We start from the raw sequence: 26,157 nt of genomic DNA, 5'->3' as shown, positions 1-26,157 counted from the left end.
ACACTGGATTGCTTCTTGTGCCTCAATTCCAATACTGGCTGATTTAATTGCATTTTGTCAACATCTCTGATTCTGTCATTTTCCACCATCTTAAGTGTATGAATCCTGACACACTACTTTCCACCATACTTTGTCTCCCCCAGTATGTTTTATTTCAAGGTACTATTGAAGAAACTGAGAACAGTAAAAACAGTTTATAAAAGGTTATGGTATGTAATTTCAGCCAGTTTGGTAGTTCATTCTGTTCAGTGGCTTAAAAGAAATAAGCCATCCTTTTCTTAATAGGCAACCAACTTATTTGTTAATGAGAGGACGAAACCCTTTGGGGTTGACCCCTTTGGGGGTTGACATTAATGTCAAATTCCTTCTTTTATCTAATACGAATCTCTGGGTATGAGCATCTTCTGCTACCTGCTTTATCTCAGTGCCACTGTGATTGCACGGTGGTTTGTTCAGGGCAGTTTTACCTTATATTGAAGGCTTGTGACCAGATACAACCAAAAAAAAAAAAAAATCTCTTTAGCTGTTTTTGTTTTTTATTTTGGGGGGGGTTGTTTTGTTTTGTATTCCTTACTAGTACTTCCTAATGGTTAAGAAAAATATCAGGAAAGTCCTGGGTACATGGCTGAAGTAAGGAGATCAGTTTTTAAGCCACCCATATAAAACAAGATAACAGTTTTTAACTTTGAAACTGTATTTTAAGAGGTTAGATAATTTTTACTGATAAGTCCTACTGCTATTCAGTTTACCTTTGGGATCTTTTAGAATTTCTTTGGAAACATTTTTTTATAATTCAAGGATCATACTTCATTAACAACAAATAAAGCACTCATTTTAGCTACCATTTCTCTTTCTAACAAAGATGATACAAAATGATCTTTTCTTTCTTCAAAGTCAAATTCATCTACTAAAGTTAAAAAATTTGCCACCATTAAGAATGTTTAAAATGGTGTATCTCAAACTGGGTGTGGTGGTGCACATCTGTGATCCCAGCACTTGAGAGGCTGATTCAGGAGGATTGCTGCCAGCATGAACTGCATAACAAAACCCTGTCTCGAAAAAAAATAAAAAGAAAAGTATATCTCAGGCTCTAAAGAAAGGTGACAAATTATTTTATAAAATGGTAGCGTGGTTAAAAGAAGTATTTAGCTTCCTTCAGTGATTAAAGGACCTTGAAGAAACTAAGAGGTGGTAGAGATGGAGCTCTTATGTTTTGAGGCCTCTGTACATTACCTAAACACGCAGACTTGCAGTTGTAAGTTATTCTTTATAATTATATACTATACAGTCTTTATTTTTGGACTTGTCCTGTTAATTTTGTGTTGTTTTTAGGCTATTTCATTGATCAGAATAAATTTGTATTGTTCTGAGTTTTGGCAAGTACAGTTTGTCTAAATTTGTCCTGTAGTTAATGTAGGGTACTGTTTTTATATTTACAGAGTTTAGGACTAAGCCAACGTTTTGAGAATGCTCTGATTAAAAAATTAGCATGCAAATGGGAAACTTTGTGGTTGCATTAATATGTTTATCAGTTTTTATATTTAACGAATAGAAGAGACGACTTCAAAGGACAATGTAATTTTGAATACAGAAAAATGTTGTTAGGCAAAATTGCTATGTTAATTTTTTAGTTTATTTAAGTTTATTGGTACAGTTTAGATATACATAGTGATTATATTCATTTTATGGAATTTGTACCTGTACATGATACACCTTGATTCCTCCCCCCAATTCCCATCCCTCTTTTCAGACCACTTCCCCTCCCCGTGCACAAAGCTGTTTTCATTTTCTCATTTTTCCCCTTTCTTCCTCTTCCCTCTCCTCTCCCAGTTTCCTTTTCATTTTGAACAGTTTCTTCCTATTTCACAATATCTCTTGTACATTTTAGTCCTTACTTACAGTTTCAGTTTCTCACACCAGAGAGTTAATGTGATATTTACGTGTGTGTCCAATTTATTTCACTTAAGATTATGGTCTCAGGGTCCAATCATTTAGTTATAAATGTCTCAGTTTTATCTTTCTTTATGGCTGGATAATACTACATTATATTAAAAAGCTTCATCTTTATCTTTTCATCGATTGATTGGCATTCGAGTTGGCTTCCAAGTTTTAGCTATTACAAACTGCTTCTGTAAACATGGATGTGCATATATATCACTGTGATACAATGCTTTTAATTCTTCTGAGAAGATACCCAGAAGGGGAATAACTGGGTCAAATGGGACCACTAATCCTAGTTTTTTGGGGAATCTCCACACTAATTTCCAGTTATTATCTCTGTCCATACTCCGGCCCACAGTGGACAAGGGTTCCTTTTTCCCCATAACCCTTCCAGCATGTTTTTATCAGTTGTTTCCTTGGTAATAGCTATTTTTTCTGAAGTGGGGTGGAATCTCAGCATTGTATTAATTTGCAATTCTTGGATGATCAGTAATGTTGAACATTTTTCTTGTATTTATTCATCTCTGCTCATTTTTACAATGAGTCTTTGAATTTGGGGAGGTCTGAATTTTTTCAGTTCTCGTATGTTCTATATATTTGACTTTTGTCTGAAGAACAGCTGGCAAAAATTTGTTTCCCACTCTGGATTGTCTTTTTACTTTTATGGGCAATTTATTTGGCTGTGCAAAAGCTTTTTAATAAGATGAGATCCCAGTTGATTCTTTGTGATAATTGCTGCACAGTCAGGGTTTGGTTCATAAAGTAACATCTATGTCTTCTAGAGTTCTACCTGTTGTATCTTACAGCAGGTTGTTTTCATTTTAATATTTAGATGTTTGATTCATTTTGATTTTTAGTTTAGTGCACAGTAATAGACATGGATCTAGTTTTAGTCTTTGATGTGTGGAAAGCCAGTTTTTCCAGGACCATTTATTAAGAAGCTAGCCTTCTTCCAGGCAACATGTTTGGCCCCTTTGTCAAAGATCACATGGCTAGCCAGGCATGGTAGTGCATGCCTGTAATCCCAGCACTTGAAAGGGTGAGGCACAAGGATCACCATGAGTTTGAGGCCACTCTGGGCTGTATAAGTGAGTTCAAGGCCAGCGTGCATTGCATAGTGAGACCCTGTCTTTAAAAAAAAAAAAAAAAAAGGTAGCTGAGTGCAGTCAGAGTTGTTTTTGTGTCTTCCAATCTGTCCATTGATTGTCGGATCTGTTTTGTTTGTTTGTTTTTGCTTTTGCCAGTATCCTACTGCTTTTTATCATAGTAACTCTGTAGTATAATTTCAAGTTAGAGATTGCGATGCCCCTGACTTGCCTTTGTTGCCCAGAATTGCTTGGCTATTCTAAGTCTCCCTTGGTTCCAAATTAATTTTAAGAATGTTTTCTCTAATTCTGTGAGATACGCTAGTAATATTTTTATTGTGTTTGCATTAAATTTGTGCAGCAATTTTGGGAATATGACCATTTTTATTGTGTTGGTTCTTCCTACCCAAGAGCAAGGGATAGCTTTCCTCTTGAGCTCTTTTTTGAACTGCTGTAGTTTTCAGTGTAAAAATCGTCTACTTTTGTTAGATTGATTTCTAAATATTTTTTATGCTATTGTAAACAATGTTGTTTCCTAATATTTCTCTTCATGGATTTGTTATTTGTGTACAGGAATGCAGTTGATTTTTGAGTCTTGACTTTGTATCCAACTGTGCTTCTGAATCTAGTTATTAAATCTAAAAATCTTTCGGAGTTTTTGGGATCTTCTCTGTAGAGTATCATGTCATTTGCAAATAATGATAATATAACTTCTTCCTTTTCTATTTTTATTTCTTTCTCATATCAGTTGGACTGGCCAGTGTTTCCAGAACTGTATTGAATAGAGACGATGGACATCCTTGTCCTGTTCCTGATTTTAGAGAGAAAGCTTTCAGTTTTTGACCATTTAGTATTATGCTGGTTGTTAGTTTGTCATAGGTGTCTTTTATCAGATTGCAATAAAGACCATTTATTCCATCTTTTTAGGGTTTTTATCATGAATGTCAGATTTTGTCAAATACTTTTTCTATGCCTATGGAGATGATTGTGTGATTTTTGTACTTGGTTCTGTTGATATGGTGCATTACATTTACTAATATGTGGTGTTTTGTACCATCCCTGCATCTCTAGGATGAATCCTACTTGGTCATGGTGTATTATCTTGATGATTTGCTATATTTTGTTTGCCAATATCTTATTGAGAATTTTGCATCTATGTTCATTAGGAAGATTGGCCTGTAGTTCTCTTTTTGTGTGGATCCTTCTCTGGTTTGTTTTTAGGGTAATACTTTTCTTCCTGGAGTGAGTTTGGGGGTACTGCTTCCCTTTCAATTTCATTGCAGTTTGAGGAGTAATGGCATTAGGTCCTCTAAATTTATTTTGGAACTCAGCTGTGCATTCATCAGGATCTGGGCTTTTCTTTGTTGATAGATGTTAAATTACATTTTCAATTTCATTGACTGATAGTGGATTATTAGAAATTTTTTATCTTGATTCAGCTTTGATAGTTCATATATATCTAGGAATCTGCCCATTTCACCTGTGTTTTCCATTTTATTTGAATAAAGGTTCTCAAAGTAAGTACTGATGATCTTCTGGATTTCTGCAGGATCCATTGTGATTGTACCCTTTTCATTCCTAATTGCAAATTTGAATCTTTCCTTTGATTATGTTGGCTAAGGGTTTAGCAATTTTATTTAATGTTTCAAAGAACCACTATTTATTGATTTGTTGTTCTTTGTTTTGTTTTCTTAGGCTCAATTGCATTCATTTCTGCTCTGATCTTTATACTTCTTCCCTTATATGAGCTTTGGGTTTGACTTGTTCTTTTTCTAGAAGTTTGAGATTCAACAGTAGGTTGTTTATTTGAGCTCAGTTCTGTCTTCCTGATAGATGTATTCACCACTTGTGGTGGTGGATTAACAAGTGGTCAGTTTGTAACACACAGCTGAACTGAATCAGCATGTTGCTTGGTGTGGAAGGCCCATGTGGCCAGCAGTATAAAAGGAGAACTGGAAAGGAACATGGTGTGCTGTTGATTCTCTTGGAGAAGCCTGTCACACTGATTTTCCTCATATGAACTTAGCTGTTGTTATCATCAGAGAAGCTCAGGACCTCACTGTCACTAAGGATGGCTGTGGTTCTTTTCAGGGAAAAGCTCAGACCTTACGTTGCGTATGGCTTCCTTTCTCTAGTACAGATCCCTCACCCTGCTGGGACAGACTTTCTAGCTTCTGCCATTGACCTTTGTACCTTCCCAGCATAACTTCTTGAGAATGAGACATTGTTGTGGACTGTGGGCCTTTAGCTGGACTTGTTGAGGGCATTGCCATGGCCTATAGGTCTTCAACTAAACTTGTACAGGATAGTACCATGGGATCTAGGCCCTCAGTTGGAATCTTTGGTTTTCTAGTGTGCAGAAAGATCTCCCGCACTCTTGCATTTGACATGTTGGGTGAATATTATAAGATAATCTTATGTATTATGTGCAAAAACTGACTACAATACTACTCTAAATTTACATCTTAAGACTACTTTCTTTGTGTCTTACAAGTTCCAGTATGTTGTATTGGCATTATCATTTAGTTGTAGATACTGTTTAATTTCATCTTTGGCCCACTTGTTATTCATTATTTGTTATTCAGTAAGATGTTAGTTAATTTCCTTGGATTTATGTAAACTGTTATTTCTTTTGCCGTTGATTGCCCGCTTTCACTGTACTATGGTCAAAAATATACATGAATTGGGATTATCTCAGTTTCTTTGAGTTTACTTAAGCATGTTCTGTGGGCTGGTATGTGGGCTGTTTTGGAGAATGTTCCATATGCAGCTGTGTGTTCTGATGTTGTGGGATAGAAAACTGTAAACATCTACTAAATCCATTCATTCATATGTTTGGTTCAGTTTTGATATTGCTTTGTTGATTTTTTTTTTGGTCTGATCTATCCACTTGTGAACTGGGGTATAAGGTCTCCCATTACATTATGTTAGTGCTTATTTAATTTTTCATGTCAGTTAATATCTGTTTTATGTAGTGGGTGCTCCTATATATATATATATATATATATATATATATATATATATATTGTTATCTCTTTTTGGAGTTTTTCTTTAACGAGAATGTAGTGGCCTTTTTTTATCTCTGTTGATCTGTTTTGGCTTGAAGTTCACATTATCTGCAAATAGATAATGCTTTTTCCAGGTTCCAGTTGCATGGAATACTGTTTTTCCTTTGACTTTTAGTCTGTGAATTTCTTTTGAGTTAAATGTTTTTCTCATATGTAGCATATTGTTGGATATTATTTCTTGATCCATTGTGTCAGTCTGTTTCTTTTGACTGGTGAATTGAGACTGTTTACGTTGATAGTTACACAAGATATTTTTCGGCTTATCCTTGTCATATTATTTTCTGTGTTGGTTCCTTATCTTTTCCTTATGTTTAATAGCTTTTTCTTCCTGACTTCTTTCTGTTGGTGTTCTCGGATTAGTACACATTGTTCTTCCTACATCTCTTAGAACACATGGTAGAGCTATTTTGGTGGTCATGAATTTATTCAGTTGTTTTTTTGTCATGGAAGTATCTTATTTCTCCATTGATTCTGAAAGATAGTTTTTCAGGATACATCAGTCTAGGTTGGAAGTTATTTTCTTTCAAGACTTGAAATACTTCTCTCCAAGCTCTTCTTAAGGATTTGTGTTGAAACTGTACTGTAATTCTGATGGGCTTTCCTTTATAGTGGATTTTTTTTTTCCCTTTTCTCTTAACAGCTTTTAATATTCTGTTCTTGTGCTGAATTTCTGGAAAAAATTTATTTTGGTCATGGCTAATTGAAGTTCGATATGCCTCACTTATCTGTATGTTAAATTCTTTTTCCATACTTGGGAGGTTTTTTCCATTACTTCTATGAACAGTTTGTTATTGTTTTTATGTTACTTGTGTTTGCTCTGCTTTTTCATTGACTCCAGTCAATGTTATTACTTGTCTTTGCATGATTATGCAGCTGTTGGGTTGTCTTTTATGGTCCTTTGTTTTTTTTGTCTTTTTTCCTTTTTATCGGTATCGGGGATAAAACTCAGGACCACCTGCTTGCATGGCAGGCACTTATGTCACTGAGCTAAATCCCCAGCCCCCGGTCCTTTGTTATTTTTAAGAGATCTTTTTTTTTCGTGATCACTAGCCACAGTCCTGTTTTCTGGGTCTGAAGTTTTGTTTTTAATTTCCTGGATATCTGTTTAAATCCATTTCATGAGTTCCATTTCTTTCCTATGTTGAGTATTTATGATTTCCATCGTTTTCCTATGCTCCTCTATTTTTTAATGTATGTCTACTCTAGACTTGCTAAGTAAATCTTTCGTTATGGTCATCATCTGGGAAATTATTGCTGATTTTCTCAGTAGTCTCATGCACCTGGTTTTGAACCTCTGCTAATATCATTTCAGAAATTTCAGATGATTAGCCTCCATTTTCCTCTACCTTTTTGTCCCTTAGATTTGTCCTTGGTTCCCAGGAAGGAAAGGTTCCCTATTCTAAGAACTTAAATATCTGGTTCTGATATAGTCATGGCCTGACTATAAAGATGGATTCATTGATTATCACACCCTTGGAGGGGGGTTCCATGCTGTCCCAGTAATCTTCTGATTTTAGTTCAGTCTCACTGTATACTTTTCCTCAGGAAGAGATACTCATGTATGTTTTATTGTAAACCAAACAAAACAAACCCTCAGAGGGAAACCATCTGTCTAGAAGTTGGTAATCAAAGTAGGTTGTGTTAGGCCTGGATGAAAAGACTACACTTGTTGGTTGGGCAGTTTTGTTTTTGACATAAGGTGTCCTGTGGTGCCCAAAAACTTGTGGTTCTCCCATCTCAACCTTAGAAGTAGCTGGGATTGCAGGTACACATTTCTGTACCCAGCTTGTCAGGCAGTTTTAAAGATTTGCTTTTATTATATGTTACTCATTTGACATTCTTAGATTTTACTCATTACTATGGGTTGCCATTTCTGAGTCTGTCTCCTTTGAGATAATCAGAGGATTAAATTTATGAACCTGGAAGACTAAAAGTCTTGAAACTTCACCAGAGGAATGCTAACTCTTTGCTTGAGTGACACCTTCGTAAATGAGCCTTTTCTCTGTTCCTTCACTTAATCATCTCTAATAATGAAATCTTGAAAATGTCTTAAGAATCTCTATCGGAGGAGAGTACTCAGATTGTTTGAGAACCATTGTGGTTTCAAGGACTTACTCTCTTTCCAGAGAAATCGGTGACTAGATAATATTGATTGTATTAAATTTTTCTACTTACTTGATTTTCTTATTTTTGTACGACAAAAGTGCATTAATAATCCCTATCTATGGCAATGGTATAACAAGAATAACTGTACAGTACTATAAATTCCCTTTTTTGATAAGTGGTAACTACTTGGGAAATAACTATCATTTGAATTGTAAAGACCTCCTTACTCAGAGATATTAAAATTCTCAAAATTTGTTTCTTATAGAATAATATTAATTCAACATGTGTTAAGTACAAACCTTGTGCTAGGAAGAATCATAGCCACTAGGAATATAAAGTTGGTAATACATGTTTTACACATTTGATGGATAACTCGTTAGCTAAGATTTGTGCATATGTAAATAATTGTGATAAGTATGATGTTTGAGATATTGTAGAAATGCAGAAAAATGTATTCTCCATGGAAAACTACACCTTAAAAGATGGAATTGTCTAAATGGAGAATTAAAATAATCCCAGGATAAGGAGAAACCATGAGTAGAGGTAGAAAAACATTTGTTGTGAATCTGGAGTCTTAAACTTTGGGTAGCTGAGGGTGGTGAGAAGATAAAACCAGAGCCTAGTCATGTATGACTGGCTTGGTTTACATGGCTGAAAACTTGTGCCATGTTTCCTGTCAAAATTGAGAACCATAATTTAAATTAAGAATGGCATTGTCAATTCTGCTGTGTAGTGAATTTAGTCAGGAAACAGTGGAAAGATGGATTAGAGATTGATTACTTGGGTAAAGCTTTACAATTAGAAATAGGGCAGGGTTGAGCTAGGATAGTGAGAAGAGGCAAGTTTGAGGATGTATGTTTGAGATGGAATAAGTGAAACTTGGTAACATGAAATGTTGAGGGGAAAAAGGAATAAACTTACAAGGAGGGCAATGATGGCAAAGCTTTTTGGGCTTTCAGTGGTAACAAAGCCTGCTGTAGAATGTGTGCCAGAGGGTCACCCCCACTATTCTAGGGACTCCAAGTCAGTGTTATTGCCAGTAATTCTGCAAATTATTTATTTAATGTACTGGAATACATGTGGAGTGGGACTATGTCTGTCCACTAGGTAGATTGGAGTTTAATTGAGATTTGGGAATATGGCTGTATTGGTGCTTACTAGAAGATTAAATGCAAGATACACAAATATACAAGAGTTCACAAGATTGGCTTGCAGTGGCCACTCACAGAGTCAGATGTGGAAAAATATGAAAGGGCTTCTGTGTGGTAGAGATCCAAAGGATCCAGTTCAAGGTCTGAGCTTAGTGCAGTGTCCTGTGCAAGTCCACATGAGGAGGTTGAAGAATCTGCGCTGGAAGCCAGGAGAGGACATCCAAGATAATGGTGAAAAATCGAAGTTCCTCCAAAGAACAACAAGCCTTTCTTCATTTCCCTTGTATTCCACTCAGGCCGCAAGCCTACTGGTGACTGTCACTCACATTCAGGGTAGATCATCTGTCTTATGCAAATCCCTTTATCTACATCCAGAATTATACTGATCCAGTTTAGTTGGACATTTCTTACTTGCTTTGACACAATCAGTTAACAATTACAGCAGATTAGGGACTGTCTCTTGGTGCCAGGCACTGCTGTGTACAATAATACTTTATTACACAACCCTGAAAGATAGGTAGTTTTTCTGTTTTACAATGAAGAAATTTAAAGGCAATATAGTTGCCAAGATCACATAATCCCAAGCATATTATTGGAATGTTGTTATCACTGTTATTGCCATTGTTGTTATTATCCTTCATGGTTATATGAATTAACTGATGTCAGCTAGACAAGTCTAGCTTGGAGATTTGTTTGTCAGCTGGCAGCTGTACTTACAGTCATCTGAAGATTCAACCAGGTTGCATTTCTAAAATGTATTCTTTATTCATGTGTTTGGCCTCTCAGCTAGAATTCCTGAAAGAGCTGAGGAGGCTGGCTATTAGGGACTGGCTGATTTTGTTTTTCCAAAAAGTCTCACCACATGATCAGCCTGGTTTTCCTCCCTCAACTGCAAAGCAATCGTGGACATGTTAACAGTGTCCAGTTTACCCTGGTGAGAGTTGTGTAAAACAGCCAGGTAGCAAGTGCAGGATTCCTTGGGGATCTAGACTAGAAGTCACACATGATTGCTTCTGTAGATTAAAAGTGATTCTCAGAGCTACTTCAGATTCGAGAGGGAACTACCCAACGATATGACTATCTAGGAGGAATCCTCCTTGTTTTGATTTGATTCAGCTTGAGAAAGGGTCTTGCTTTGTAGTTCAGGCTGGCCTTGAGCTCACTATTAGCTCAGGCTGGCCTGAATTTGGGGTAGTCCTTCTGGTTAAGCCTCCCAAGTGCTGAGATTCCACCATTCCTGGCCAGGAACCCTCTTTGGAAACTAGCTTTCTCTTCTCACTCTGCTGTTTTTAGACAGCCTGAAAATAAGAGGCCTAAGGTGCTTTGCCAGCATGTGAAGTAGATTCAAGAAGACAGGCATCCTTGGAAGCACAGTAGTTTGAAGGAAGCCTGGTCATGTTAATTTGGTTTTTTTTTTTTTTTTTTTTTTTTTTTAAGAGTCTGTTAAAAAAATTGTCACAAAATAGGAAGAAAACTTAGGAAAAGCAATGCCACGGAAACCAAGTGAGGAGAGACTCATTACCCCCATAGCCATGTTTGTCATGTTATAAAACAGTTTGATGTTTAAATGTATTCATAAATATGATTGATTTTTTCTTAATATTGATTTAGAATTAACACATTTCAAAGACTCACCTTCGTTTTCCCATTCACCCTATTCTTCCATATATACGTACCAAAGTAATGCCTAAAATTCTGCCCTCAAAACTTTGGCAATTTAATCCAGTGTGAAGCATTTATAATTTACATGTAGATTGTTACTGTTGGATTTGGAATACTTCACTGAGAATAGTGTCCTACAGCAGAAAAAAGAATATACTTCTGGCCTCTTAAAGAGGATGTTGAAGAGGCAGAAAACATACTGGCTGTGGAAGGAGCCCATCAAGAAGAAGAAACCAGTTAGAATTAGATATTCTGGTAAGCAAGCCTTACAGTGCCTAAGAAGAGAGGAACCAGAAAGTGGGCCCCCCCACCCCGTGAATCAGCAGCTCATGTGCTGGCTCTGGGAGGAGCCTATCAGAAGAAAAAGCCAGTTAGATCTGGTAAGCTGTGCAGGCAAGCCATGCAGGGCCCTAGGAAGAGAGAAGCCGGAAAGCGCCTCCTATGTGTCTATGAAGATCCCCCTTCCCCCTGCAAGCAGCTGACTGGTTCAGAGGACAGGCTGAGTTGATAGTAACTGAAGTACAAAAGACAACTGGATGCTTGTATTATTTGGTTGACTTTGCAGGCGTGGGGCTGGTGGTCTGAGCATTTATTGGGAGGATAACAGTATGCAGTGTGGCAAATATGGGGGATTTTCTTCTATCTTTTTTTTGAAATCCAATATTGTTCTCACTGTTTTGTTTCAATTTATTGTTTTTGCTTTATTCAATGTTCTGTTTTGATTGGTTTTATTCTGTTTTGTTTGGTTTGATTTTTTATGTTGTTGGAATGGACAACTATTGTGAAGATAACAAAAACTGTGATAGCCATTGTTGATTTTCTGTCATCCTGCTTCAAAGTTCTGTACCAATCTCCCTGCTTTGTTTTGATTGGCTTTATTGTGTTTGTTTGTTGGGTTTTATTATCTTTAAAATAAAATTTTGAGGGCTTATAACCACTAGTCAATCTGATGAGAGCTACTGATTTTCTCTCTAGAAGAATAATATGCCCATATATAGAATATGGCATAAAATGTCTTTTTCTTGGGTTTAGTTCTTAGAACAACCACCCAAAATAATTTCTTCAGGTGTTTTGCATGAGTCCTAGTGAATTGCTAGCAACCCCTGCTCTGTGGCTTGTCTTCTCACCTTTTTAATGATATCCTCTGGTGATCAGAATTTTTTATTTAATAAAGACTAATATCATACACACACAAAAGATGTTGAAAAGATGAGAGATCTCCATGTTGAATGAGAAGGGTTAAAAACAAAAAAAAGATGAACTTAATAGCATACTTCTGCTGGTCTTGCTAGTCTGTTCTTTTGAGTTCCCAGAGGGCATAATTGTTACACACTGAACTACACCACAGAAAGAAGGGTGAAATAGAAATGTTTTCTCTTTCTCCTTTCCATTCCCTTCTTTTTGTCCTCTTTCCTCCTTCCCTCCCTTTCATCCTTTTCTTTTTTCTTTATTTTGTCTATAAATAATAAGTCACTGGTGTTTTCTTTATTTCAGAACACAAAGTTATCATTGTTGGGTTGGACAATGCAGGGAAAACTACCATCCTTTACCAGTTGTAAGTATTAACTACTTTAACATTTTTATTTTATATTTTCTGGGTGATAATTAATAAGAGCAATAAAAATTATGTAGAACCCAAGTTAGTCTGTCAAGGACAAGAGTTAGCCATAAACCAAGAGCCAAATTTAAACAACATTTTAGAGTTACAAATTTATATGCCTTTGAGCATGTTTTTCAACTATTCCACATTGAAGCTGTTTTGCTTGTGGTAATTTGATGATATAGTTTCCTAGAGCAGTATGGAATATTTTAGATACTTTGTTACCAACTTTCAATTTTGTGTAAACACTAAAGTTCCTTGTGATATGAGCTAGGATATGGATATGTGATATGGAGAAAGGATATTTGGGAATAAAACATAAAAGCAAGTCATGCTGCTTTGTCCTATGATTGAAAATTGTTAAACAGACTAGATTCCCTTTTTTTTGGCTTATTGAGACAGGGTCTCACTATGCAATTCAGGCTGGCCTTGAGCTTACTTTGTAGCCCAGGCTGGTCTCGAACTTGCAACAATCATCCTGCCTAAGCCTCCTGAGTGCTGGGATTACAGACCTGAGCCACCACGTAATTTTGTTTGAACTTTTTGTTCCAGCTCCATGAATGAAGTTGTGCATACATCCCCTACAATAGGAAGTAATGTAGAAGAGATAGTGATTAATAATACGTGTTTCCTGATGTGGGATATTGGTGGCCAAGAATCTCTTCGCTCTTCCTGGAACACTTACTATACTAATACAGAGGTAATGTTTCTTAATATGCTACAGCTTGTATGAACAAAATGCTTGTATGATTTGAACCCTAATAGTTAATATTATAATGATAATGACCCTAATCATAAATATAAATGTTTAATATCTGCATAGTGAAATACCAGATTGCCTAGTTTAGGGTCATTGCTGTATGTATTCATTATCATTGAAACTGTGTGAAGAATTAGAAGCTGATTGTGTATTAATCCTAGAACTTGTCTTAACTAGTTATAATTTTTATCTTACTATTGATATTTGGCAAAGTGGAGGAAATTACAGTTAATAAAAGCTCCAGTGGTTTGCATCTAAGTCAGTTTTACTAAGCATTTTCTTCTAGGCAGAACAGTTGCTCATTAATGAAATCTCTTTCTTTTGATTAAGCAGCATTTCTATAATCGTATGTTTCTTATTTATGCATTATTTCCCAAGTGAAAATTTTAAAACTGTGCAACTTGTGTTCATAGTATAGACCAATAAATTAAAAGGCTATTACAGTTGTTTGTAGTGCTAATTATAAGTTAATAAAGCATACTCGAAAGCTGGGTTTTGAGAAACTATTTAAGAAACTATTTAAGTTTCTAACAATTTAACCCTTAACAGTATTAATTACTTAATCATATTTTTTGGAAAAGAAAAACTGCTCATAGGTATTGAAATGTACCAACACCTTGAAAATACTTTGAAATAATAGTGATAAAGCTACATATCAGTAAGTTATCAAGTAAAAGAAGAGAGAAAACAACAATTTTCTTACCTGTCTTATGGTTGATGAAAACCAAAGAACAGTAAAGACTAGAAATCACCTTATTTAGAGATTAATGCCTAGTTCTAAAAAATAAATAGGGCATTTTATCAATCAGCAGTCAGCATTAACTCGGGCATCATATGTGCTATCATAAGTAAGTTAACTCTATATTTGCTCATTTCTCTCTTGGTGCTCATGGAGTTGAAGAAGAGATTCACAGTCCCACACAGAGTCTAAGTCTTAGTGTATCTTGTGATGCTAGCCTCAGCATCAGTTTAGGGAAGAGTTTCTTACATGTAGCAAGTGCCATTTATAAAAGGAAGAAAGTAATTTTAGATACAGTGACTCTTAATTTTTTAAAAACTACCAGATTAATTCCATATGCATCCCCTTTTAGATTTTTCAAATGGGTATTAATAAATAATATTGCTCTGGAAGTAATTTAAATTTAGGACTATAATAGATTTTTTTGATTTGGTTTTAGGTTTTGCTGATTGATAGCAAATATAAATAGAGGCCCATTAGCATCTAAAACAGCTAATTTAGAAAACAGGTGTATATTGGTTAGAACATGAGTGTTATATTCTCTTTCATAGGTCCCTATCTGTCATTTTCTAAAATACCATTAAGTATCTAATGTTCTGGTGTTAGTCTCTAAATCAAATAAGCACTGTATAAATTTATAAATGCCAGTGAGATAAGAAATCACTAATGTTGTTTTTGGTAATTATTTTAGTTTGTAATAGTTGTTGTGGACAGTACAGACAGAGAGAGGATTTCTGTAACTAGAGAAGAACTCTACAAAATGTTAGCTCATGAGGTAAGTCATCTGTCTACGTCAGACATGGGAGGAGGGTATTTGTAGGACATTCATTTTTTTTTTCTGGTTTTTCATGAAGATTTTATCTATTTTTAAATTTTTTTTTAAAATTCTTTATTGCTGGCCTTGTTTGTTTTATGATTTTACACTACCCAAATTTGAAGTGTATCTAGAGGTAGCAGAAGGATTGTGGTATCAGCTGGAGAATAGTGTTCTCATTTATCCTCGATAAATTTGGTATGGAAGTTTCTGTGCACACAAAGAATTCCTACAAGTAGCTTTCATTTTGCACTTGAAATGGATTAGTCATATGAAGGATATTGTTGGAAATCATATTTTATAGACCAACATATATAATAACTATTTTTTGCAGTTATTAGCTAATATTTTAAATACAGGTGCTTTTAGATTTCTCTGGTATTGTCCCTTTGACTAAACAAAATTAGATGACGAGCCACATTGCGTTAATCCTTGAGAAATTATTAGTGACATAAATTAAAAATTTAGTTGAACATAGCAGCACATTCCTGTAATGCCAGCAATTAAGAGGATGAACCTGGAGGATTGCTGCAAGTTCAAGGCCAACCTGGGTTACAGTGAGCCCATGACCAACCTGAACTACATAGCAAAACCTTGCTTCAACCTGCCTCTTCCAAAAAAAAGGAGTCACCACGCTTAGGTATTCCTATTTAGGCTCTTTGCTAGGGAAAGAAAAAAAGAAAGAGACATAAATAAGGCCTCATTAAACATGAAAGACTATAAACAAGGAGGTTATAAAGAAAGGAATTACATGTAAAATCAGGCTGAATATTTAGGAGGGTTTGAGCAGTGCCAAAATTACATGGAGTTCAATGGATTAAAAAAAGAACGTGTAGTCAGGCATGGTGGGACATACGTAATCATAGTTACTTAGGCTGAGGCAAGGGGGTGGAGAGAGGGGAGAGGGAGGGATAAATTTGGATGTCCTATATACTTGTTACATTAAACAACGAAGTCTTAATCATTATCATTGTTGATGTAATTCTTATATATATTCAGAAAATATAAAACTGCTTTGAAAATAAAGTTTTATTTTTTGTCTTTTTGAAACAGGGACTCACTGTGCAGTTCAGCCTGGCCTTGAGCTCACTTTGTAGCCCAGGCTGGTCTCAAATTCACAACGATCCTTTTGCCTCAGCCTCACAAGTGCTGAGATTACAGGCATGAACCACCACTCCTGGTTTAAAATTTTATTTTAAATGAAGTCTAAAATTTTGAAGATAATTACTTTTTAAATGATTATAAACACCCAGATCTATAATTTTTTCCCTAATGACTCAGGTTCTAGCAATTATCTTGATGAAGCTTTGAGAAATAAAGTGACATCTTTATATGGAATATAAAAGATGCTTAGTAAATACATTTGCTGTTACTCATCTCCTTGACTAAAATAGAATACATTGTAAACTGTTAAGAACAGATACATATAATACTTAGCAGAATGTGTTTAAGGTGACGTGTGCATAGTCACCATTGTTCATCTTATATTTTGACCTGATTTTAACTCAAGTTGATGAGCGACCTTAATCCACCACACTTTATATTGCTGTCATAGTGTATAATTGGTCCTATAGTTATGTAATGAAAAACAAAGAATATTTTTTCTTCTCTCTTTTCCCAAATATTTAGGCATAAGTAATACAGCTGGTTTTTTTAAATCAAAAACTCCCCAATAGTGGTTGACCCTTATCTGATACCTAGAGAAAGTTATATTTGGTGTTTTATTTTATTTGAAGATTCTCCAGTAAATGGTTTTAGTTATTGTGTTTTTCTATTTTCTGTTTAAGGCCTTCTGTAAATAACTTTAACAATAATGATGAGTATAAATTATTTACAGTAAAATAATAGGAAAGTATTTGCCCTAATTTGTACAAAGAATTTATGTCAGCATTTTGTTCTTTGAACCATGCTAGCATTATCAGATCTGACCTCTGTAAAAGACTTCAACACACACTCCCAAGGGATATTGAAACCTAGAAGATAGGAAGATAGAAATTCAATTCCATGGAAAGTTCATCTCCTTAGTGATTCAACCACATATCAACTATTAATAATGGTTCCACTTTCCATTTAGAATAAAAAAATTTTATGCTCTTGATGATGTTTATATATCTACCTCTTTTCAGTTTCTTGAGTTTTATATAGACATGTGGCCTGAATAGGTGAAGCTAGGTGACCACAAGAGTTTAAAACTTACGTTGTAGTATCACATTTTGAACTTGCCGTTCAGGCAACTGCATCATTAACTGTGGTAGCAGTGGTAGCTGTCATCCTGCAGAGGGCAGAGTAACTAAAAATCAGTCATTATGAGTGTGTAAAACATTCTGTATAAGTCCTTTAAGCAAACAAGAAATTCTGTTTATATAAGAAAGAAGTAGGGCTGGAGATTTTTAGCTCAGTGGCGTAAGCGCCTGCCTGGCAAGTGTGTGAGGTCATGAGTTCTATCCTCTACCAAAAAAAACCAAAAAAATAATAAAGTAAAATACTATAGAGGTACCTACTGAAGACTTATTTTAAACACATTCACATTATTAAAACCAAAATATTCCACTAAAATTCTTCAAAATGATGTACAACACAGCTGAAGAAATTTGCCAGGATTAATTTTGTCAGTATTTCCAAATACGATTTTTAAAAGATATATAAATAAGATTTCCATATAAAATTTATTTATATATTTATATATAATTTTATGGGACTTCAATCAGTTGAGTTACATCCTTCATGAATTGTTGGCCTAGGATCATGACTTGAGTGTAGGGTTATCTGTTAACACTCTGAAATTGGACATAAACTTCAAGAAGTATTATTGGTATAAGGAAAAGGTCTTTGACTTTAACTGAATTATCCAGTAAGTCTCTGGCTTTCAGATGTCTCAGGGGTGGGGAGAAGTAGGACAGGAAGAGACTTAAGACTCCTTAGGCCTGTTCTGTGAATAAGACATATGAATCATTTGTGGTATGCACAATTATTGTTCTTGGAAAAGGGTTAATGGTGAGTTTTATCTCAAGTCAGATAAATGTTACTACTGAGGAACAAATTCAGAGTTTTAAAAGACTTGCCACAGACTGATAACATACAAGTGGAACTTCCATTAGGAAATTTAGTAAATGTAGTGCCTATCTAAGATGATCCTGTTGCATATGTAGATCTCAGAAATCTTGGACAAAGAGGAGTTAGGTTTCAGAGGATAAATAGGATTGGGTTAGAATACTGTATCTCTACTAAAAGTTTAGGCCAAAGATAAGCATTTTATATACTGAATTCATTTATTTCTTATACATGTAGAAAGAATGGAAAAATAATTTTTTGTAGCGCTTAATTCTCTTGCAGAACTCTAGCGGTGAAAGGCTGCTTTAAATAATTGAAAGGAATGGATGCAGGTGAAATGATTTGAACAACAGACAGAACGGCCCAAAATTGCTTACAGAGCGGAAGATAGATTGCTAATTAAAATAAGAGTATTTATATAGTGAGTGATGTTAGGTAAGGCAGAAAATGTGAAGTACAAGTAAGGTAGAATCTTGGAGCTCTTGAATACCAGACTAAATGTCGGCTTTTGTCCATTTAAGCCTAATTTTGTACTCAGATAGTGAATGTATTTTTGATCAAACGACTGTTAAATAATAGTGCTTAGGACCATTAAAAAAAAATGTTCCAAGACTATAAGAAATAAATAAGTTTGTAAAATATTTACTTGTTTTAAATGCACGGTTTTTTGTAAGTTTACTTCTGTTAGCTTGTAATATATTGTATTTACTTGTTTTAAATGCACAGTTTTGTGTAAGTTTACTTCTGTTAGCTTGTAAGCTACAAGATGTTTTTGTATAGAACACTAGGTTACTGAAGTTATAAAAAATAGTTACTGGAAAGTATACAGGATAAAATGTACTTACCTTTAAAGGTTCATTTGCTTTTATAGGACCTAAGGAAAGCTGGACTGCTGATTTTTGCTAATAAACAAGATGTTAAAGAATGCATGACTGTAGCAGAAATCTCCCAGTTCTTGAAGCTCACTTCTATTAAAGATCATCAGTGGCATATCCAAGCATGCTGTGCTCTTACTGGTGAAGGGTAAGAAATCTTCCTCTTTAGTGACATGTTATCTAGCCTCAAAGCATCTATGCCTTTGTAAGATGGATAAATATTTGAGAGGGAGATGTAAGACATAGTTGGTGTCTATATTCAGATATTTTTTTTTTTAGGGTAATTCTTTACTAAGACAACATAAACATAATACATTTGAACCTACTGAATACAAGTACATACAAGAATATAGATGATGCAGTTGCAATAGGAGCTCAGAAATGAGAGTGTTGTTGAGAGCCAGAGAAGTCAGTACTTTCTTAGGTCTTTATATTATGTCACATTTTAAGTTAGAACTGAAGATAGCATTTGATAAGTGGGAGGTGGGTTTTAGGAAAACAGCTGCAAACTGTTGAGTGTGGCAAGAAAAGGTAGGAGATGAAATAGAGCAGTTGGAAATAGATAAAAGCTAAAAAGCAGGAACCAAGTGCAAGTAAAGTTTTTTGTTATTTTTCAAAAATTAAGTGTATAAATAGAAGGAAAATTAGAGATGGAGGATTGTAAAAATAAATCAAAGTAAAGTGTTCAGAAGGGTAGAATATTGGGGTATAGGTTGATGACTTCAGTAAAATGAGAGTTTTTTTCTCAAAACCATAATGAAGGGTGAACCAATGTTAGGAGTTATTGAAGCAAATCTTAAGGAAATAGAGACATTTGGGCAGACATTTAGAAGAGCATGATTAGAACATTAAAAAATCAAACATGTTCATTAAAAATCTCAGCTAATGTCAGTTCTCTATGTGTTCATTTAAATAAAAACATACCTATGAAGTAAAAACCACTGATTATAGTGTTAAATTTGGTAATAACAAATCATCTAGGATTTAATAATTGGATAATTGTATGGACAGTATAACTTGTGTTGCTATATAAAGTCAGTTTGAAAAGAGGAAAGCAGTAGATGGTACTGCCATTTCAAAGTTTGGTTCAAACAGGCTTCCATGTGTAGCAGTTGGCAAGCAGAAATGTTTCATTTTGAGGAAGACGTTCCATTTCACATCTGTAGTAGGAAATATCTTGTTCCAAATTTTTGCTTCAGCTTTTGGTCAACATTTGATTTAAACTACTAGAAATCATACACTTTGGAGATTGACCTCATTTTAACTCCCACTTCGTCATTTGCAAGCCTCTGTTTCCTCGTAACATGGAAAAGATTCTGAGCTTACTGTTGTAAATATTAATTAAAATAATGATGTCAGATGCAAGGTACAGTTCCTAGTTTGCTATTAGGTAAATAATTTTCATTTAACAATTTGAAGTTAAGGCTATTCATTTATTAGCTATGTTTCCTATCAGTAGTTTAAAAGTAGGAATCTAGTTACTGGAGAAACATATAGGCCACCCAAAAACAACCATTTGTTTACTTCCTTACCATTTTATCTTTTTTTGCATTAGACTTGTATATAACATGGAAATATGAAGTTTTTAAAATACAGTATTATAGCATAGTTTTTCATGTTTACAAAATCTCAGGTACTAGTACTTCGTGACATTCCTTTATTTTGTCATAATGCTTAAACATTTTCTCTCTTGTTAAACGTTCAGTTTATTTGTTACAATAAATATTACCATTCTGTATTTAAAACTCTGTTATGTTTGGCTTTTGAAATGGAGTCTTAACTGTGTTCCTAGGCTGCCCTTGAGTTGAGATCCTCCTGTCTCATCCTCCCAAGTAACAGGTTTTAGGCAGGTGCCACCATATACTGAGCCCTTCCTATGCTTCAGATTAGTCCAGTTACCTGCTGTTCAGTGGTATCTTGTGTTAATGATGTGAAATGTTATTCCTTTCATATTTTTATATTCATATGTAATACACGTGCATTGTTAGCTTTATAGTTAAACATCCTTTTTATTTCATTTATACTCATGAGCATTTTTCATATCAAAATATTAGTAAAGGAAATTTTTAGTAGTTCATAATGAATATGATAATTTGTCAGTTTTTTCTCTATTTCTACACTTAAATTCTACTTTTTTCTCTTAAAAAGTACTGTATGTTTAGTCTTACTGTTTTCACTCTAATTTTTGGTACATATCTAGAATTAGAAAAATGAATACATAGTATTGATATTTTTAATATTTTTGGCATATTGCCAGATTGTACTCTGGGACATCTGTCATGTAATTATTTGTATATCAGGCAGTGTTCTAGGCCCCAGGGATACAAACTGAAGCATGGATATCCCATGTATGCCAGTGTAGCTTCGTTGCAACAGCACCAGCTTTGAGTATTACTGATCATTAGATTTTTATTTTTCAAATAAATGAAAAACAGTCTTTTAGTTTGTAGTCCATATTTTTTTTAATTGAGAATATAATCAAATGATGTTTTTCTTCATAGATTATGCCAAGGGCTTGAATGGATGATGTCACGACTTAAAATTAGATGATCTCTGCTGATCTCTTCTCATGGATTTTACCTGAAAGCTGCAAAAATTAATGGTTTAGATATATTTATAATAAACTGATTTAAACTTTTTCTAAAGAAAAATTGAGACCACTTCTTTGAAAACAAGAATGAAGTTTCACCTTCCAATTTGCTTTCTCATTAGTTCCTTCCAAAGTATATATTAAAGCTGTGATTGATATTTTTCTCATAATGAATCCTCTCAGGACATTTTAGAGCCTGTGGTAAGTACAAAGGGAGAGGAAGACATTTTGAACTTTGAAAGAGCTTTATTGTCAGTATAACCCTCCCTAGTTGAATGTTGTTCTCTTGTTCCATTAAGTCAAAATACAAATCAGCACATACTGTTTCCAATATTTTGAAATGTAATGTTACTTACAAAAAGTATTTTGCTTAAGTCTGTGTATGTATTGTGTATATACCTCAAGTTCAAGTTAATGGCTTTGATTCATGTTCTAAGAAAAGCAAATAACAAAAATTAATATCCTTAGTGATTACCATATTGAGATATTTACTGGCACTGGTGTTAAAGTGCTACTTTGTACTTTTCCCCTATGTTATCTGTATTGTATTAACCAACCCCTCAAATCATTGAGCTGCTCTTCAGGAAAAAAAAATGAAAAAGTTTAACATGGTATTTACCTATTTTTTGTTGCTCAGTAGCACACATGGAAACCAACTCAGTGGACTGTCAGATTTTTGGCTTGGTATTACTAACAGACAGATTGCACAATGAACATTTACCACATTCTTTTGTTGATTTTATGCCATTTAAATTTGCTGAATACTTTGTTAATCCATTAATCAGTTGATCATACATTGTGATTAAAACTATCCAGTGATTTCTTAATGAAAACTATTGTGTGAAGCATGTCTTTCCAGAGAAATAACATTATAAAAGTATTACTAAACAATTTAAAGTCTTAAAGTTTTAAATTATATGTCAAGCAATGAAAGTGAATTTGAGAGTGTAAGGCATGCCTTCCAAGTACCATTGGGAAGTAACATCTCAGTTTGCAGAGTGCTTTATTTTAGGAGTGGAGATGGTTTGAGATTTTGTTTCTGTAAGTTTTTCTATATATCTTCTTCCGCCACATAGATGCATTGTTTCACAATTATAATGTGTAATTTTGTAAGGCTTTTGTGAATTTGAGAAATTGATTGACATGGTATGTTATTTATACTAAGTGATAATTTGACCCAAGACACCTTTAATAATTTGCATAGGATTTTTCCGGTTTGTCTTTTACTATCTTAAAGGTATTCTCCCATAATTATCAACAAAATTAACCTGTGTTAAAAGATATTTTTGGGTACTCTATTCATGGATTTTTCATGCACTAAAATTTTGAAAATTAATTCAAAAGGGCGTGTTACGGAATATTCAAGGAAAGAAATAACTACTTTTGACACCAGCTTTCTAAATTTCAGTGAAATGTTTTAATAAGGAATGATAGTACATGCAAAGAGAGCATTAATGAAACTTTGAAAATTTCTTTCTATAAAATATAAATTACTCTATCTAAATCCAAATTAGACATGACAGATCAATATTAACATTGAAGTTTTGTGTTTTACATTCATTTTAATGTTCAAATTCAGATAAAACATTTAATATTTGTCAACATACTTTTACAGAAGTAAATCTTTAAGTACTATGCTTTGTTCATATGTTCTTGTATTTTTTCACATCACTGTAAGACATAACTTGTGTATTAAAAACCAAATCTATTTTGTAATTTCTTCAGAGACAAATACTCTGTAAAGTAGCCCTGAAAATCTATACATTTTATTGTTTTTATGTTTTAATTTGAATAATAACATGTTTAGTGTTCTGGATTGTTACCACATCAGTAGCAATTAATTGCTATTCAGTGTTGTACCAGCACATTCCTTTGTTACTAGGTGTTGTCTGTAGTGTATTCTCTTACTGGATATTTAAAGCATGTACTACATTGTTATAGTTGGTTTAATATAGTTGACTATTGACACATCATGAGAATGCATGAAATCTTATACTACATTTACAAAACATGATTTTTTGGTTGTTTTCTACCCTTCTAGGCTATGCATCAAAAGTAAGATGGTAGCTGTGTACTTGTACATAAAACCAAGATTACAGCTAGGGAAAAACAACATAAGTTCATGTAGGAAAATACCAAAATTATTTTAACAGTATTGTTTCCAAGTAAAATACAGAGCTTAATGAACAGTCACATAAACAGTTTATATGTAATTTATGTGGAATTAAAGCAAAGGAAAGTGCTTTGGGGTTTTTAATATACTTCTTTTGGGTCTCATTTACCATCATTGTGCTCAGCTTTGAAAATAATAAAAGTTCATACTTCCGTATATGTGGCTGGATTTAAATATCCTATTTTGATACTAATTTTGAGAGTCATATAACTTCTCTTAATAATTTGGTAAAAATGATCATATGCTAAAGCACTTGAATATACTTAATTTTACCCCAGTAGCATTTATAAAGTAGATCTTTTACAGTGTATTGATGGTTTTGTTTGAAATTTTTATTTAGTTTTATCTTTGCAGCACATCTTGGCCTTCATGATGGGGAAAAAATGCAGGGAAGGTGAAGGAGTTGGGGCAGCAGGGCTTGGATATTCATTTTCTTATATAACATTTTGCCTTAAGTATAAAAACATACTTTAGCACTCGTGGTTGGCAATTTTTAATGTAGGTGGTAAATGTGATTTTTAGAGGTGTGGCATAAAATAAAGGGAAGAAAAGCTATTTTCTGGCCTTTTAAAAGTGTGTACTAAGTAGTTAGAGAAAATCACAAGACAAGTGTGGAGCGTTTAAGGAAAGCTATGAGGTCCCTGAGATCTTTACCTTTTATTTGAGTGTGTAATATTAAGATGCCTTAGAAATGGGACTCTAATATCCCCGCTCTACAGGCACTTTACAATTTTTGCTTTAACTATAGCAACCACGTACAGTATAGACAACCTCATAATCTGTTTATATTAGTGCAAATAGGAAAACTGTAGACAGCTTTCTAGCTTTCTCTCCAGGCATTTTTTTAGAATGTGTGTGTGTGCTGTTTTACTTTGTATATAAGGGATTGCGCACATAGACTGCCTGAGAACTTTGGGGGTCTTTTGTCAACTTCCCATTTGTATCCTGGCATCAGTCCCATTTTCAAGGCTGGGTAAAAACAAGTTTCTTTAAATGACTTGAGTTTGGCCTCTTCTACTCTTGAAATTTTAGAGCTTCTTGCTTCAGGATCCTTTCACATGGCTAAGCTATCCTTGTTCCCCCACTATGTTTATTCACCATTAGTGAACTCACACTTTCTCTGTCCAGAAGATAGGCTAAACTTACTCTTCAACCATTAGTTTCTGCGTAGCTTCTCTAGTTACTAACTGCACCCATCACTAACTTGATGCACTGATTGGGACTTAGTTCATCAGAGGGAATTGCCAGAAGACTAGATTGTGGTATATACAGTGTACAGCTGCCGGTAGTTGAATCCTATAAATGAATACTGCGTATAACATTTTAAAGCTTCTTAGTTTTAACATCATATTCTGAGAAGTAGGTTGAGGATAAGAGAAATAATCTAAAATCTCACAGACACTTGTGCTGTATGCTAATTAGTCCTAAAATTTAAGTTATGTGTATTATCATCCGTTTACCATAAATAGTTGGAAATAGCAGTTCAGTCAGTTAAATTTGGAAAAATATGCCAAGTGGAATCTGTGTAGTTTGTAACCTAAAGACTTCATTAATCTGTTGCCATATTCCATTTTCCTCATATTTACTGAAAGAACAAGTCAGCATTAGATGTCTAAAGGAATTAGTAATAAAAAGCCTATTTTTACAAAAAGCCTATTGAAAGGGGTTTTAAAAGATACAATCAACTTCATGCATTGACTGTGTAGATGAAAATACATTACAGAATGTCTCTGAAGCTCCACTTACACGTCACTAAAACTATATCAAAGATACATAATAATTTTGAGACCATGACAATGGAGTAATTGGAAGCTAGAATTTAGCACTTTGAATACAGAAACGTGACTTCAGTTTAACCTTAGAATGGTGTGGTGGGAATGGAAAGAAATGTAACAGCAATGCTTACATAGTATTTCTTAAAATTGTCTGGCCTTTGCATATTGTTCTAAAAACTAAAGCTTAAATTTTTATGTTACTGCCTGCTAGATATGCTATTCTTTTGGTAGAAAATTCCCATAGTCTGTATTCAAGAAGTGCCTGAAATTGATTTGTGTTGATTTTTAAGTCCATCTAATAAATTATATATGTTTTCTATTGTATTGTATGTGATTGTTTTACTGATGACACAGAACTGAGGATTTCGAAGTCCCAGTTTGTGGTTGATTTGAATAAAAAAGCTTGAGATTAAAAATACCCATCTAATCCTCAACAACTCACAGTATAAGTGTAAACAGCAGCAAAGCTATTTTCCCCTCTCTTCTAATGAAAATATTTCATGACCCTAGTACAAGGGACCTTTTGCGTTAGGTAAAGAGTGGAAAACTATTTTTGAAAACATTTTCAGAGAAAATACCATGTATTTAAAAACCTTTAGTAAGCACTTGCTCCTTGCCTAAGAGGACCTTCTCATATGGTTAGTAATTTTGAGTGTTATATCATTTAGATCTTGAGCCTTTTTATTTGTGTATTTGTATGTACCAAACTCTCCTCTTTATTTATACCTGTGTATCAAAATATTTGATTTAATTTAACTACATTTCTC

The 26,157-nt window shown here is 34.2% G+C and overlaps 1 protein-coding gene across 4 annotated transcripts in view; it reads left to right on the top strand.

The window, feature by feature from the left end:
- The window catches only part of Arl5a (ADP ribosylation factor like GTPase 5A), a 32,096-nt gene extending 6,382 nt beyond the window's left edge, over positions 1–25,714 (top strand). For 3 of the 4 annotated variants that reach the window (XM_063259087.1, XM_063259085.1, XM_063259084.1), the window contains 5 exons: positions 12,508–12,568; positions 13,166–13,313; positions 14,804–14,887; positions 18,849–19,000; positions 21,354–25,714. In XM_063259087.1, coding sequence (XP_063115157.1) covers positions 13,170–13,313; positions 14,804–14,887; positions 18,849–19,000; positions 21,354–21,402 — 429 coding nt within the window. In that variant the 5' untranslated portion in view covers positions 12,508–12,568; positions 13,166–13,169 and the 3' untranslated portion in view covers positions 21,403–25,714. The remainder of the gene's footprint in view (positions 1–12,507; positions 12,569–13,165; positions 13,314–14,803; positions 14,888–18,848; positions 19,001–21,353) is intronic. The other variant, XM_063259086.1, reaches the window with a different exon arrangement.
- The last annotated feature ends 443 nt before the right edge of the window (positions 25,715–26,157 follow it).

This window comes from Cavia porcellus, unplaced genomic scaffold (genome assembly GCF_034190915.1).
Source record: "Cavia porcellus strain 051 isolate PalLab524CR breed Dunkin Hartley unplaced genomic scaffold, mCavPor4.1 scaffold_12, whole genome shotgun sequence".
NCBI lineage: Eukaryota > Metazoa > Chordata > Mammalia > Rodentia > Caviidae > Cavia > Cavia porcellus.
The sequence above is the reverse complement of the archived record's forward strand: the minus strand, read 5'-3'. Positions and strand labels throughout refer to the sequence as shown.